Here is a 12,552-nt window from a genome sequence, read left to right on the forward strand (position 1 = left end):
CTCGGGATAAAATGTTTAAGCAGCTATCCCCCCCATACTTCATCCCCGCTCCGTTCCTCCCGCTCTCTCTGGCTCTCCCGCTCTCTCATTTCTCTGTCTTGCAGCTCAACAGAATGGGGCATGAATGCCTGACAAGTAGGCTATCATCCAAGAGATCATTAAGCACAGGGGTTGAAGTGCCATCCTCAGTGCCATGGCAACAGGGTTGAGAGCCGAGTTAAAAACAATGCGAGGCGGGGGGAGGTGGGCTGACTCTCAACGATCGCCCCTGATCGATGAGACCCCCTCGCTCTCCCACTCTCTCTCCATTTTTTTCTCCCACCCTCTCCATCTCATCCTCAGCCCCCCCTCTATGCCTTTGGAGGCCATGCAGGCAGGGTGGTAAAGCCTGGACGAGAGAATCTCTCCCTCTATCCCTCCATCCCTCCCTCACACGCTCTCTCCCTCTCTCTCAGATGCTGGTTCCGCAGATCATTTGGTTTCACGAGGGCGGTAATTGAACAGTGTCAAGCAGTTGCATTGTTTGCTAAAGGACCAGGGGCCTGGAATGCTTCCCGTTCTTATAATACATCTGCAGTCCATGCAGAGGGAGGAACTCAGCGACACTTGAACACACGTAGAGGAGAGACCGAGGCTGTGAGGACGCGTGCCAGCGCCTGCCGAACCCTACAGTCCATCCATTCAACCGGCCTCCATCAGAGGATGATCAAACTGATACCAGGGAAATGATTCAAGCCCGTTCATCTCACAGCTCAGGAGAGAGCTGTGAGATAGATTGATAAATAGATTTTGAGAGAGACGCAATGGAGATAAAAAAAGATAGCTTTCATATTTTTAAAAGACAACAAGAGGGTGTTTTCAATGACGAATTTGCAAGTGACTGTGTGTGTGTGTGTGTGTGTGTGTGTGTGTGTGTGTGTGTGTGTGTGTGTGTGTGTGTGTGTGTGTGTGTGTGTGTGTGTGGGTGTGTGTGTGTGTGTGTGGGTGTGTGTGTGTGTGTGTGTCCGCCTGCGTGTGTGTCTCCCTCCTACAGTACAACCGTTTAGGGCTTGATGGAGGTGAGCCAAGAGGAGTCAGGTTTATTATCTCCTGCAGCTGTCAGCTCTGTATGTATGTGAGCGCTGCAGCTCAGCGGGGGGGCAGCTAAATGCCATCAGGTTACGACTGGGGTTGTTTGCCTTTTTTTTCTTTTTTTAATTTTAAGCAGGAATGCTTTTTGAAGCGTAAGATAAGCTCTCCATGACTCCCACTCTCTCTGGGGCGTACACACTGCGTGTACCACACACATACACACAAAAACACACGTGCATATACTACACACAAACGCATACACTAAGTTCACGTACCCCAAAAATACACACACACACACACACAATAAACACACACAAAATCACAAAGATACACACAATGAAGAATCGTGGAAAGAAACACTCACGGTTTTTGGAAGTTGGCTCCCCAACAACATGTGCTAATCAATCTGCTGAAAGCAATCTGTCAGGAAATCTTTAGCATTAAGCAACCCGGTGTGAATAGGGATGAGGCCCCTTTCCACGGGGCAGGGCACGGCGGGGACTTAGCCATAGCCTGTCTTTACGCATCCCAGAGTGTCAATAAGGATTATGAGAGCCGGCTTTTATCTCTTCAAACACACAGACCAGTCACTCATTTAAATGGATGAACAATTCAGGTCTGCTCAATAAATAAAAAAAAAGAGGGGGGGAAAAAAAGAACACACACCGCCGTCAATGCATTCAAATCCCAAACACTATTCAAATTCCTACCACCATATGCTTAGTTTAAGATCCAATCTCCCTCCCTCCCTCTTTTACTATTCCCACAAATTCAAGGAAGGGGAACCTTTGTGCACATAGTTGTCTAAGACTTCAAAGGATAAAGACAGACTACCTTTTGTTGGCGTCGCTGCGTGGCCCTTATCCTCAACTTAAGACCTACAGTTCCTTTGAGAGCATTCCAGACGCTCCCAGGAAGCAAAGCTGTCAGGGTGAGGGTAACATGCCCGACAAAACAGACATTATTGCATTTCAGACACATATCGCCCCCCACACCCCCGAAAAAAGACAGGCTGAATATTAAAAGGTGACAAAACTGTATTTACTCATCATTTCAATGCCACCCTAAAATAACCTGCTTTCTATCTGGCGGCATCAAATGAAAAGGAGGCAATGAAATCTGCCATGGGAAGAACAAATAAAAGCAAATTTTGACATTTTGCTTTCCTTTTTTTGACGCGCTCGCTTTATATGTCAGTGGAAACGCCAGTCGACCTCTCATTGTTTTTTAAATGCCATTTTGTAAAGCTTGGGAAGCAGGAATTAATTAATGCAATAGGGGGGTTGGAGGAGGGGTGGCTGCCACTGTCAAGAGGCAGCGCATTAAAATCAATGATTAATAAATTCAAAACACACAACAAACTCAGCTGGGAGATGAAAATAGCATTGCACACTCCATAGGAAGCGGCCCCAGAGCGGGTCCTCCCAGTGAAGGAGGCGTCCACTCAGATGCCTAATGGAAAGTAGCCGATGCCAGCTGTGTGCCTGTGAATAAAATCACTTTAATTAAAGGAGCTACAATGGACAAAAAGGAGTCGGGATGTGTGGGGAAGAATCGACAGGAAACGGCCTCTCTTGGTTGACACACAGGCATGGATTAACGAACATGCACACGCACACACAGACACACAGACGCACACAAATTCATGCAAAAAGTCAGACAATCAATTACAAAGATGCACAAGAATACAAACACAAGCATATCTGAACACATCTGCCGTATACAGTCTTATAAAGAAACTCACATGAACACCCATACAGTAAACAGCTATTTATTGAAATCTTTCATATTCATAATCTACACATGCTTCATTCTACATTACTCGATGTGCTCTGATATTCAGAGACAAAAAGGTATGATGGTATTATTTTTTTTTAACGTGACATAGACGTCAGCTAAAATGATTCCAATATTAAATAGCCTTAAATAGTCTAGTCTGTGCGTGTGCGTGTGTGTGTGTGTGTGTGTATAATGAGGTCAGCTGTGGCTCTTGACTTGATGTAAATAGTCCACTGCTCATTATGGTGTGTGTGTGTGTGGCATTTGTTATGATCTGATAAGTAACCTATAATTAACTGTCACGCAAATACACAAATCCTGGATGTGACAAGACCAGCTAGTTCCTCGGGGACAATCGCCTCTCTCTCTCCTCTGAATATAGGGGACACAAACTGCTTTCTCGAGTGGACCTGATGTGGTTAATTAGAGTGGCCACAAGAGGGAGACAGACGTAGGTTTAAACACCGTGACAGAAAGACCGGCATGTGCAGTATATTCCCAGTGCGAACTGACATGTTCCATAGAGTTGAAACCTGGCAGGCAGGGGCTGTTCTGGTTCCTCATTATCCACCGGACTTGTTCTCGGACTGATAGACGTGGATGACATGCTCTGCATTTAATTGCAGTCACTTATGCGGCATTTTCTGATCATTAACTGGGGGAGTTTTGGAGCGCACGGATACTTTCGCATGCAACTTTGCTGCAATCGGAGGAGGAAGAAAAAAAAGAAAGAAAGAAATGAAGTCAGACGGGTGACATCAAAGCGTCTGCCTGATATACACTGAAGCTGCTTGTTTACACGGGACGGTGTCAGAGCCCTGAGGGAGGTCTGGCCCCGATCTAACGCGACTCAGCTGTCGCAAACAACACCGTGGGTACTCGTGGCAGCGCTGGCGCTGCGAGGAGGGGTAACCCATAGGGACCAACAAGCCTACATCTGCGATTGGAGTTTTACCCCCGTTACCCAACAATATGAGGTTTAAACCGCAACTGATCTAGTTTTCTTGTGACGCGCTCCTTAATAGTCTAAATGGATGAAGTTCTTCGTTGTTGTATACGGTGTTGCGTGTCCAGAATAGGGATGGGGTGTTCCCGACAACATCCAGACAACATTATTATAGGCTACGTGTACACATATAGAAAAAAATATATATATATATAAATATACAAAAACATGGGCCTAACCCATTGATTTATCCCCTCTAACAAAAAAAATATTCATAATTATACATCATAGGATTGTGATGTAATATCATCTTGAAAATGTTTTGTATTATTCATTTTGACAACAAGCTTGACAGTTGGCAGAAAAACAGGTACATCTCAGAGCGCCGGTCCAAAATAAGTCATAAAACAATAATAGTATGTACTATTTACACCAGATAGATCTTAAAGACAACATTAACACAGTCACAATTATTAACATTAAATCCGAGAGCCATATTAAGCATAGCCTATATTTCAGCCAAACACTCAGAAATATACAGTGATTGTTGTTTGGACATTGGTAGACGGCCTATTAGTTTTGAAAAAAAATGTAGCCTATAACTCCAAGGGCTGAAAAATAGGTAGGCCTATATATGGGTAGTATTTGAAATCTGTACATCACCAGCTCCAACTAATTTGAAATAGTGTATTTCTGTAGACCATTTTCTAAAAGTCTCAAATAAAACCGCCGTGTTATACTGCCATCAAGTGGTCGTTTGGTCTAATGCAGAGTACAATGGTGAGTTGCTGCATTAGCCTCAAACGATATCACGTCATCTTTTTGTTTCAACTGACAAGTTTGACTGTATAATAATTGTAGCACTAAGAAATAAGGTAACCCAGCTACATAAATTAAAATAGGCTATATTTACTTTAAGTTCAGCCCCGAGTGTGACCCAACAACATGTTGAGTCACAGCTAATGCACTATACCGTCATTAGCTCAAACAGTGATTAATAGTGAGGTAGAGGGCAAACTTCATGTTTTTACTTACTTTCACCGTCGTCGTTATGGGTCTGAATATATTTTACTCCCGAATTTTACTTTGATGATCCGGGTTGATAGAACATTCACCATTCTGTGCAGTTCAACGCTGCTCGTCTACTTATTTAAACTAAATTGATGCAACCTAGTCGACTAGTTCATCACAACTTCGATCATTGACTTCTTGTTATCGTCGACGCACCTGAGGCATCTTTGTCCGTATCAGAGCCCTATTAGCAAAGAAGTTGAGCGTAGTCAAACGTCGAGCAATGATTAAACAATAAATACTGCGGTGTCGTACCACTACGGCTCAAGTACTTCTTCAAACAATAAATGTTTTGTAAAATACCATTATCATTTACATAAATGGACACCATTTGTAGTGCTTTCCTAACCTGTCGCCACTCAGGTGCTTTACAATTAGTGGCTCACATTCAGCCAGTCATAAGCACATGGCGGTGTCAACAACTCGAGGGAACGTCCAGCTTTTGGGAGAATAGACGAGCAGAATGTTCATCATAAGCATATTGATATTTTAGTGTAGGTATTGAAAATGGAAGTTGTCCTTGTTTCTGGTGTTTGCGCAACAGTAAACATAGGTATACATTTATATAGGTTTAAATAAAAGCCAGAATATAGAAAATGATCTTTAGACAATCTTTATTGAAAAATATATGTAGCAGCATTTCAGTTTAAAATGTCAAATATAAATCTTACCGTTGGTGGGAAAATACGGTTTGGGAGGGATTAAAAACAACAAAAGAAATACAATCAACCATTTGAGCTTCAGAAGCTTGGCTGGTTCACTTCTCCATTAAAGGTAGCAGAGCTACTGGTCCCATATGGGAAATAAAAAAAATAATAAAATGTCCCCTCCATCAAAATGGCATGGTAGGAGACACAAACCCATGCAGGCACACACACACACACGTCACACACACACACACACACAGGCGTACATTTCCCCACCATTATGCAAAGTCCCCCTTTAATAGCAGCACAGAGTCAAAGATGACCCTGGTAAAATGTTTGTGGGCTAGTGGGTCCCCTGTAAAAACACCTGCAAATAATATAATTAAAAAACACTCACTCCAAACAAAGAAAATATTAAAAACATATTTTCAATTAGTTCAACCTCTGCCTAAAAAAAAAGGAAAAAGTTACAGTTGACAAAAGGGTCCTCACGGTAATTAATCCAAAGCGTATTCTTGTTTTTTCTGGAATTCCTAAAAGTGACTGAGTGGTCTTGTTCCAGAGAGCCTTTAAATTTCCACCTCAACTATCTGCTCAGCATGTGGACCGAACACCAAACATAAGTGGGCAGATGAGAAGGAGCGGCACAGGGGAGTATCCATTAAGTTATTACGTACAAAGTTAGCATTCCCCCCCCCAGCATTCCCCCCCCCCCCCCTCCATTGTCTTGAAGTCAATTCATCCCACTCGATCTCGAACAGAACGAAAAAAAAAAGCTTTTGGTCTGGTGTGAGCAGCACGAGCAATAATTAAAAAAGGTCCTCTTCAACGATTAATTAACAGCCTGGTTCCCCATCTCAGCTTCCGTCCCGTCAGAGTAATCCACATTTCGGGGGGGGGAACTGGCGTGTAACCCTTCAGCGCGAAGAACAAGCCCGTGTCTGTAATGCTGGCCTCGTTCTTCCGGACGGGCAAAGTGAAGATAACATTTGTTTGTTTGAAAAAAGGGCCTTCCGGTTGCCGCTCCTCTAATGACGCGGCCTGGGCTCTGGATCAGAGCTGGCGCTCAGCCTTTGTCCCATGCTGCAGACAGCGGCGACTGCGGCAGCGTTGACTCTGAGCACCTCCTCCGTCTTCTCGCTGCTAAGGGGCGGAGTCAGGACCCCCGAGGGCATGGGGCAGTTGCCAGGGTGCTCCAGTTCAGAGGCCTGATACGAGTGGGCCTTGTCCTGTGAATGCAATGTACATAACGTTTTTATGTGGTGCCATCAAGTAAGCTGCAGGGTCATTGCTGCCATTTTGAGAATGGGGGACTATTGTTTTTCCTTTCGTTTTGTACACTTTGCTTGACACTTAATTAGCAATTCTATATTTCGGAACAGGTGGTGAACCAGCCATGTTGATCGACTGCCAGCTGAAGAGCCCTAGATTCAAACCTCAGTGTGACGGTATACTTCAGCAAAATGCCCATGAAGTCTATAGTTCTATGCTCACTGCAAATCGCTTCGATGTAAAGTTAACTATATAAGAATGAATTAATAAAAGGGGTTTAGGACTTTGCAGAGACTGAACTATGCCCATCATTCACCTACATGGAGCAGAGTATGGTTCATATTAGAAACAAATATGCAATTTTTTCTATTTGTTGCATTTCCGTCGGGCCTACACCACAAGTACGCCATCGGCAATCCATTTTTATTGTATTTTCCGCAAATGAAACCATGAACCGAGAGCTTTTCCACGTATGGCGGTGTCACAAGCCATTGGCTTTTACTTGCAAATTCGGTAGAACACACCTTTATCAATACATTTTCTTATGCTACACAATTCATGCACCTCAATATGAAGGAGAAGCAATTAGTCATATGAAAAGAAGTAATAAAAATAGCCAATCAATACTTCTGAACATGGATTGCCTAGCTGCAATTCTATGTCAAATATACTCTATATTTTATGTAATAGGTCTTGTCTTTTTGTTTTAAAATCGCTTTCCATAATAAGCTTGCGTTCCATGAAATTAAAACGATTTCAGATTACACAGTAATTGTATCCATCATTTCAGCAGGGCTCATTTTGAACTCCCCGAGACGTATTGTACCCGCTCAAACCCCTAGCACAGTGCATGCGTGGTGGTGGTGCTAAGCCTTACCAGCCATGTCAGGTAGCCGGTGTGTATCTGGATGTTGTGTACGTCGTCCTCCAGGACTCCTGGGAAGGTCCTCATGGGGGAGCCGTCGCCTTCCTCCCGGAGGGCCATGGCGAAGGGCACCATCCACCTCACGCACTCATCCACCTCCATCCTCTTCAGGGCTGCATTGACGCGAGCGAGAGAGAGAGAGAGAGCAAGTGGGACCGTCAATATGGAGCTGGTCCCCCAAATACAAGGGACGTTATACAAATATGAATGGCTTTCAGGAATACAAACACCTTTGAATAGATTCAAATTGCTACGGGTCTAGTGGATTAGGGGTTTTGTCTTTGACCAGAAAGCTCCTGGCTCTGATCCCTAATGTTCATCTTAAAATATCTTTCAGCTTAGGTCACATAGTATGGATAAATAATTAATAAGTAAAATAGATGAGAAACTATGTATACACTGATTAACGGTATCCTGCTCAGAAAGTCAAAGTCCTAATGCTCTGCCAGATTCATTAAATTTGTGAATTCAGTAGTTGCACCTTGTTACTTGCAACTAGCACACAGATGAAGTGGACTGGCTGAACGGCGTTAGGAAGGACAGATGCTCCCTTAACCTCTGAGCATGTCTTTTACCTGACACGTTCTCCACCAGCTCCACGGAGGAGAAATGGAAGAGGGCCGAGGCTGCGAGAACACCGTAGGGAAACTCTAGACACCGCACGTCCAGCATGCAGAGGTCCAGCAGCTTGGGGAAGAGGGAAGGGAAACGACCAGTTAAAACTGCATGTTCCCATATAGATACATACATCATACAGCTGTATTACCATGTGTCTATACCATTGCAATGGTCCATTTAACATTTATTCTAAATTGACTGGCACTATGGTTTAGGGAAGAATTACAATCCCTGAATCCAGATATAGAGCACACCTTGGTAAGTGACACATTACCAAGAATTCAACAAGTCTACTCGTACACACATACACACCTTCGCGATCTGTGTGAATGTGGCTTGGGGGTATCTGGGGATGAGCAGCTCCTCTGTGTCCTTCAGGTAGGCCACCTGCATGTAAACGTTGAGCCAGGAGATGGGCGTCTGTGGACTCAGGCTCCAGTTCAGCTCCTGAGCACAGAGGACGGCGTTGAGAGAAAGAGAAAACATTTGAATAAGCACCTCACAGGAGCACGTAACGCAAACTACTGCAAAGATGGAAGAGCATGTTCCCTGCATCGCCATCTTGCCCTACCTTCATGATGATGACCTCCATACTGAGGATCTCATCTTCAGTGCAGGCTTCGTCCGTCACATAGGCGAATTGGTGCACCTTTGGAGGGTACATCTCCTGAAAAAGAGAGAGGCCACAATTGATCAGAAGCAGCAATGACTATAGCGAATGGAGCAGAGTGTGTGTGTATCTAGAAAGTCACAAGTTTGATCCCTGGCAACTACTGGAGCATAGCTCCCTGATCCCATTTCCCTTTAAAATGATTGATTGGCTCAGCAGAATACCAGGTTTATGACTCATATTCACACAGGGAGAAGTTGGTGCATCCAAGTGCTGAAACTGATTACAGACGAGAGCCGAAGACCAACTTGGATCGGGCAACACCCATGTGTTCATAATTAAAGGACTGTGAGACACTGCTGATAAAAATCGTGATCTAATCAAAAACGACACCACACTTTTAACAACTCCATCACATCAACAAAAAGAAGAGTAGATCTTCATTGTGAAACACTGCATAAAAACCCACCACACAATGCACAAGCAACATAAACCACGCACTCCAACAGGAAAGGTGCAATGTTTCCCAAGAGCGGCTGTCATGCTAACCTCCATCTTGGCGGCGATAAAGAGGCAGCTGATGCCAATGAGCTGCAGCGTGGACTTGAACACGTTGCTCTGCGTGGCCATGAAGCGGTCAAAGTAGTCCTGGGCCAGGTGATACGTCTCCCTATGCAGCTTGTACACCTCACTGACCTGTGATTCAACACATCATTGGTCACTTCATTGTTGTGGTCAGAAAACGTGTGTGCATTATGACAGGACATTCCATTAGTAAAGACAAATACATGTGCAAAACAACTAAATATTTCTGCTGAGTGTTGCATGCAAAACTAAGATTAAAATGTATCCTTTCCCTTAAATTTATGAGTAGACTTGTGGCCTCCCCTCAATCCCCCTGAACCATACTGTGCGACTCCCACAGTATGAGGGAAAGGGTGGAAATGGGCCTAATGTCTTAATGGTTAGAAAGAGTTCCTTCTAGCTAAGGGGAGTGCTCTGATCATAACTATTTTGTGTTTAGATAGTCCCAGCCCTACTGAGACACAACACGGAAATACCCACACACTGGGTAATGCACTGGGCACGGATGGATTTATGAGCTATACGACTATATGACACTTCAATGGATGTTTTGAGCAGATAAAGACCAAATGCCAAACAACTTTGTATGAGGCATCAAGATTAATTAGATTTTTGTTTGACAGACCTCCATGAGCCAATCCAACAGAATGGCCCTCATCTTGGGCTGAAGATGCGGATGCTTGTCCATCATGTGGACATCCCTGATGTAGCTCTTGTCCTTTTCCAGCATGTTGTGCCACACAACGTCCTTACTGGCCCAGCTGAGCGTCAAATAAAATAGGGTAGGAAATACATTTTAATACATATCTTTGTAACACACAGATTGACAAACCAGTTATATCGATTTTTTCGTTACGACAGTCACTGATTATATCTAAATCCACATGTTCTAAAGACGTTAGGATTACATCTTAACTTCAAGTCCTTTACCCAATGTTAAGGAACATTAGAAGGTAAAAACTTGAATTAACTTCCCGTTGACCACAAGGCGTGCTCACCATAGTGCAGGAAGCGGGGATGATCGCACAGGGGTGACAAAAATGTGGCCAAATGTGTAGTGAGGGAATCCTCCACTGATCAGGGTAACCGGTTGGTCCTCTTCCTGATCAGGCGTGGGGTTCCACCTCTGTGGACTGGTACAACCAGTGTCGGGACTCCTGCCATGCTTCAAAAGACAAATGAAATACAATGAACACTGATTTGCAGGGACGGCAGCATTTAAAACCTGGAAAACTATTGGGGAGCAATTACCGTTAATTAATCTTGGAAAGTTCATAAGATTTCACCAACATTTGACTAGCCGCAGGGGAAATGTGGTACAGTATTGCCCTGATGGGTGAGATCTAGGTCAATAGATACCTTTGAATCCCGAAGTTTCTTCTGGGTCATCTCGGCCACCTCCTCATCTGGATCACGCAAATACTGAGGAATGAGCATAGAGATAGGTGAGCTTCATATGCTGCTGCCTTGAAATAAATGTGGATGCAATCTGTCAAGTATTGAATCAAGGTAAATATATAACTGTACCCGCATCATCATATGCCATTCATGTCAAGTACTTTCGAATCATATAACTTAATTAATAAACACAAATCAGTCTAGCAATGTGACCTAGACAGCTTCATCCTACTGAAATCTATGCTTAGGACACTAGTATCAGACTAGATTAATGCGTTCACTGTATTCATCTACCCAAGTTCTTTATTCAATATAGCTACGTCCTCCGTATGTTCATGTCAGACATGTTGCACTGCAAAATAAAGCTAGAGCAACACTCAACAAGTAACCAGCTTGCCATCCAACAACTTACAATAGCAACATCTGCCTTCCTCTTCCTCGACCGCGTTGCATTATCATGAGGAAGCGCAGCAACAGACTTTGGTTTTGCCTCTTGCCTGCGAAAAAAATAAAATAAACATCTGTAAAATGCAATGTAGACAACGTTGACCTTTGCATTAGGGTTGAACCCCATTTCAGTACAAAAAAGGGGAGACATAGTAGCAGCGGGCTAACTAGCTGAGCCCGCTAGCAGCGCACCAATCCACACAACTTTCTTTGACGCCACACTGTAGGCTCCATAATAACGTTAAACTTACCTTGTTCCTAGCATTATACCCAAAGGCGTATCCCTCTGTCTGAGAGCAAACCTAAGGAGACGATGTTGGCTGTTAGTTTGTACAATTTTCCACTTTTAAAACACAGTAAAACACAGTCCCAACCCCCACTCTCAGCTCGTTTTCTGCGGACACAAAGCCCAGCTCAGCGCGGGGAAATAAATGGAAGGCGGACATGATGTGTTCACGTCAACAATATACACCGAATATTGCAAATATAACTCTTACAATCACATTGATGGCAAGACCGAAGCCTACATGTTGAACATCGTATGTTGGTGGAGAATATCGTTAATAGGAACACCATTATTTTTTGCCAACTTTGGACAGCTGGCTTGCAAGATAATGGCCGAACACCAGGCAGCTGGGATCTCTAGAGTTCCATTCATCAATTCTCTTATGCGACTTTTATTGCAATGACATGTCGGTGATGGTCATTGGTAGGGATTAACTCGAAAATATGCGCAAGCATTTTAATTGTTAGACCTTAATTAGCATTAGCTTAGCAATAAAATAGCCAAACAAAGTTAAAGTGTACACTGTACTCAACTCACCTCAAGATAGCCCGCTTGAAGTACACTCGTATTGCAAATAAGCTTTGCTTTTAGTACGCAGGAGTCGGCAAATTGTTAAAACACTAAGAGTGTCAGTATGGTTGGAGTCACACAGACGGTTGTGTGTGAGCCGACAGCTTGCTGGTTCTTCTGAGCTGCTGGCGCGACTATTTTGCGCCTTCTTTGGTAACAGATGACTTGATGCATTACACGTCAGGAGGTTGGATTTAACTTGGCGCTAAACAACACACTGCCGGTCCTCTTTATACCGCTGTACATACAGCACCTCGAACCCGCTCGGTATTCTCCCTTCAAAATAGTGTTTCACAACACAGTTGCTTTAATAAATACCCCATAATA

The 12,552-nt window shown here is 43.8% G+C and overlaps 1 protein-coding gene across 3 annotated transcripts; it reads right to left on the minus strand.

Moving 5' to 3' along the window:
- Window positions 1-5,458: 5,458 nt before the first annotated feature.
- On the minus strand, window positions 5,459-12,551 carry ccne1 (cyclin E1). Of its 3 annotated transcripts, none has more exons than XM_056608530.1 (12): window positions 12,193-12,551; window positions 11,621-11,671; window positions 11,335-11,419; window positions 10,884-10,946; window positions 10,523-10,689; window positions 10,150-10,285; window positions 9,489-9,635; window positions 8,901-8,996; window positions 8,642-8,776; window positions 8,287-8,398; window positions 7,664-7,824; window positions 5,459-6,743 (listed from the first exon to the last, which is right to left on the minus strand). In XM_056608530.1, the coding sequence occupies exons 2-12, from the start codon at window positions 11,632-11,634 to the stop codon at window positions 6,543-6,545; spliced, it is 1,317 nt and encodes a 438-aa protein (XP_056464505.1). In that variant the 5' UTR covers window positions 11,635-11,671; window positions 12,193-12,551; the 3' UTR covers window positions 5,459-6,542. The 3 variants fall into 3 exon arrangements, with proteins under 3 accessions (XP_056464505.1, XP_056464506.1, XP_056464507.1); XM_056608532.1 differs by lacking the exon at window positions 12,193-12,551 and adding an exon at window positions 11,867-12,178 and having other exon boundaries at window positions 5,460-6,743; XM_056608531.1 differs by lacking the exon at window positions 12,193-12,551 and having other exon boundaries at window positions 11,621-11,860.
- Window position 12,552: the final 1 nt, after the last annotated feature.

This window comes from Gadus chalcogrammus, chromosome 14 (assembly GCF_026213295.1).
Source record: "Gadus chalcogrammus isolate NIFS_2021 chromosome 14, NIFS_Gcha_1.0, whole genome shotgun sequence".
Lineage (NCBI taxonomy): Eukaryota > Metazoa > Chordata > Actinopteri > Gadiformes > Gadidae > Gadus > Gadus chalcogrammus.

Excerpts from the sequence above, each read along its gene's own strand:
- ccne1 (XM_056608530.1), bottom strand. Across the intron at positions 8,997-9,488 it reads TTATCGCCGCCAAGATGGAG|GAGATGTACCCTCCAAAGGT; the intron begins GTTAGCATGACA and ends TCTCTTTTTCAG. Across the intron at positions 6,744-7,663 it reads CCGGCTACCTGACATGGCTG|GACAAGGCCCACTCGTATCA; the intron begins GTAAGGCTTAGC and ends TTGCATTCACAG.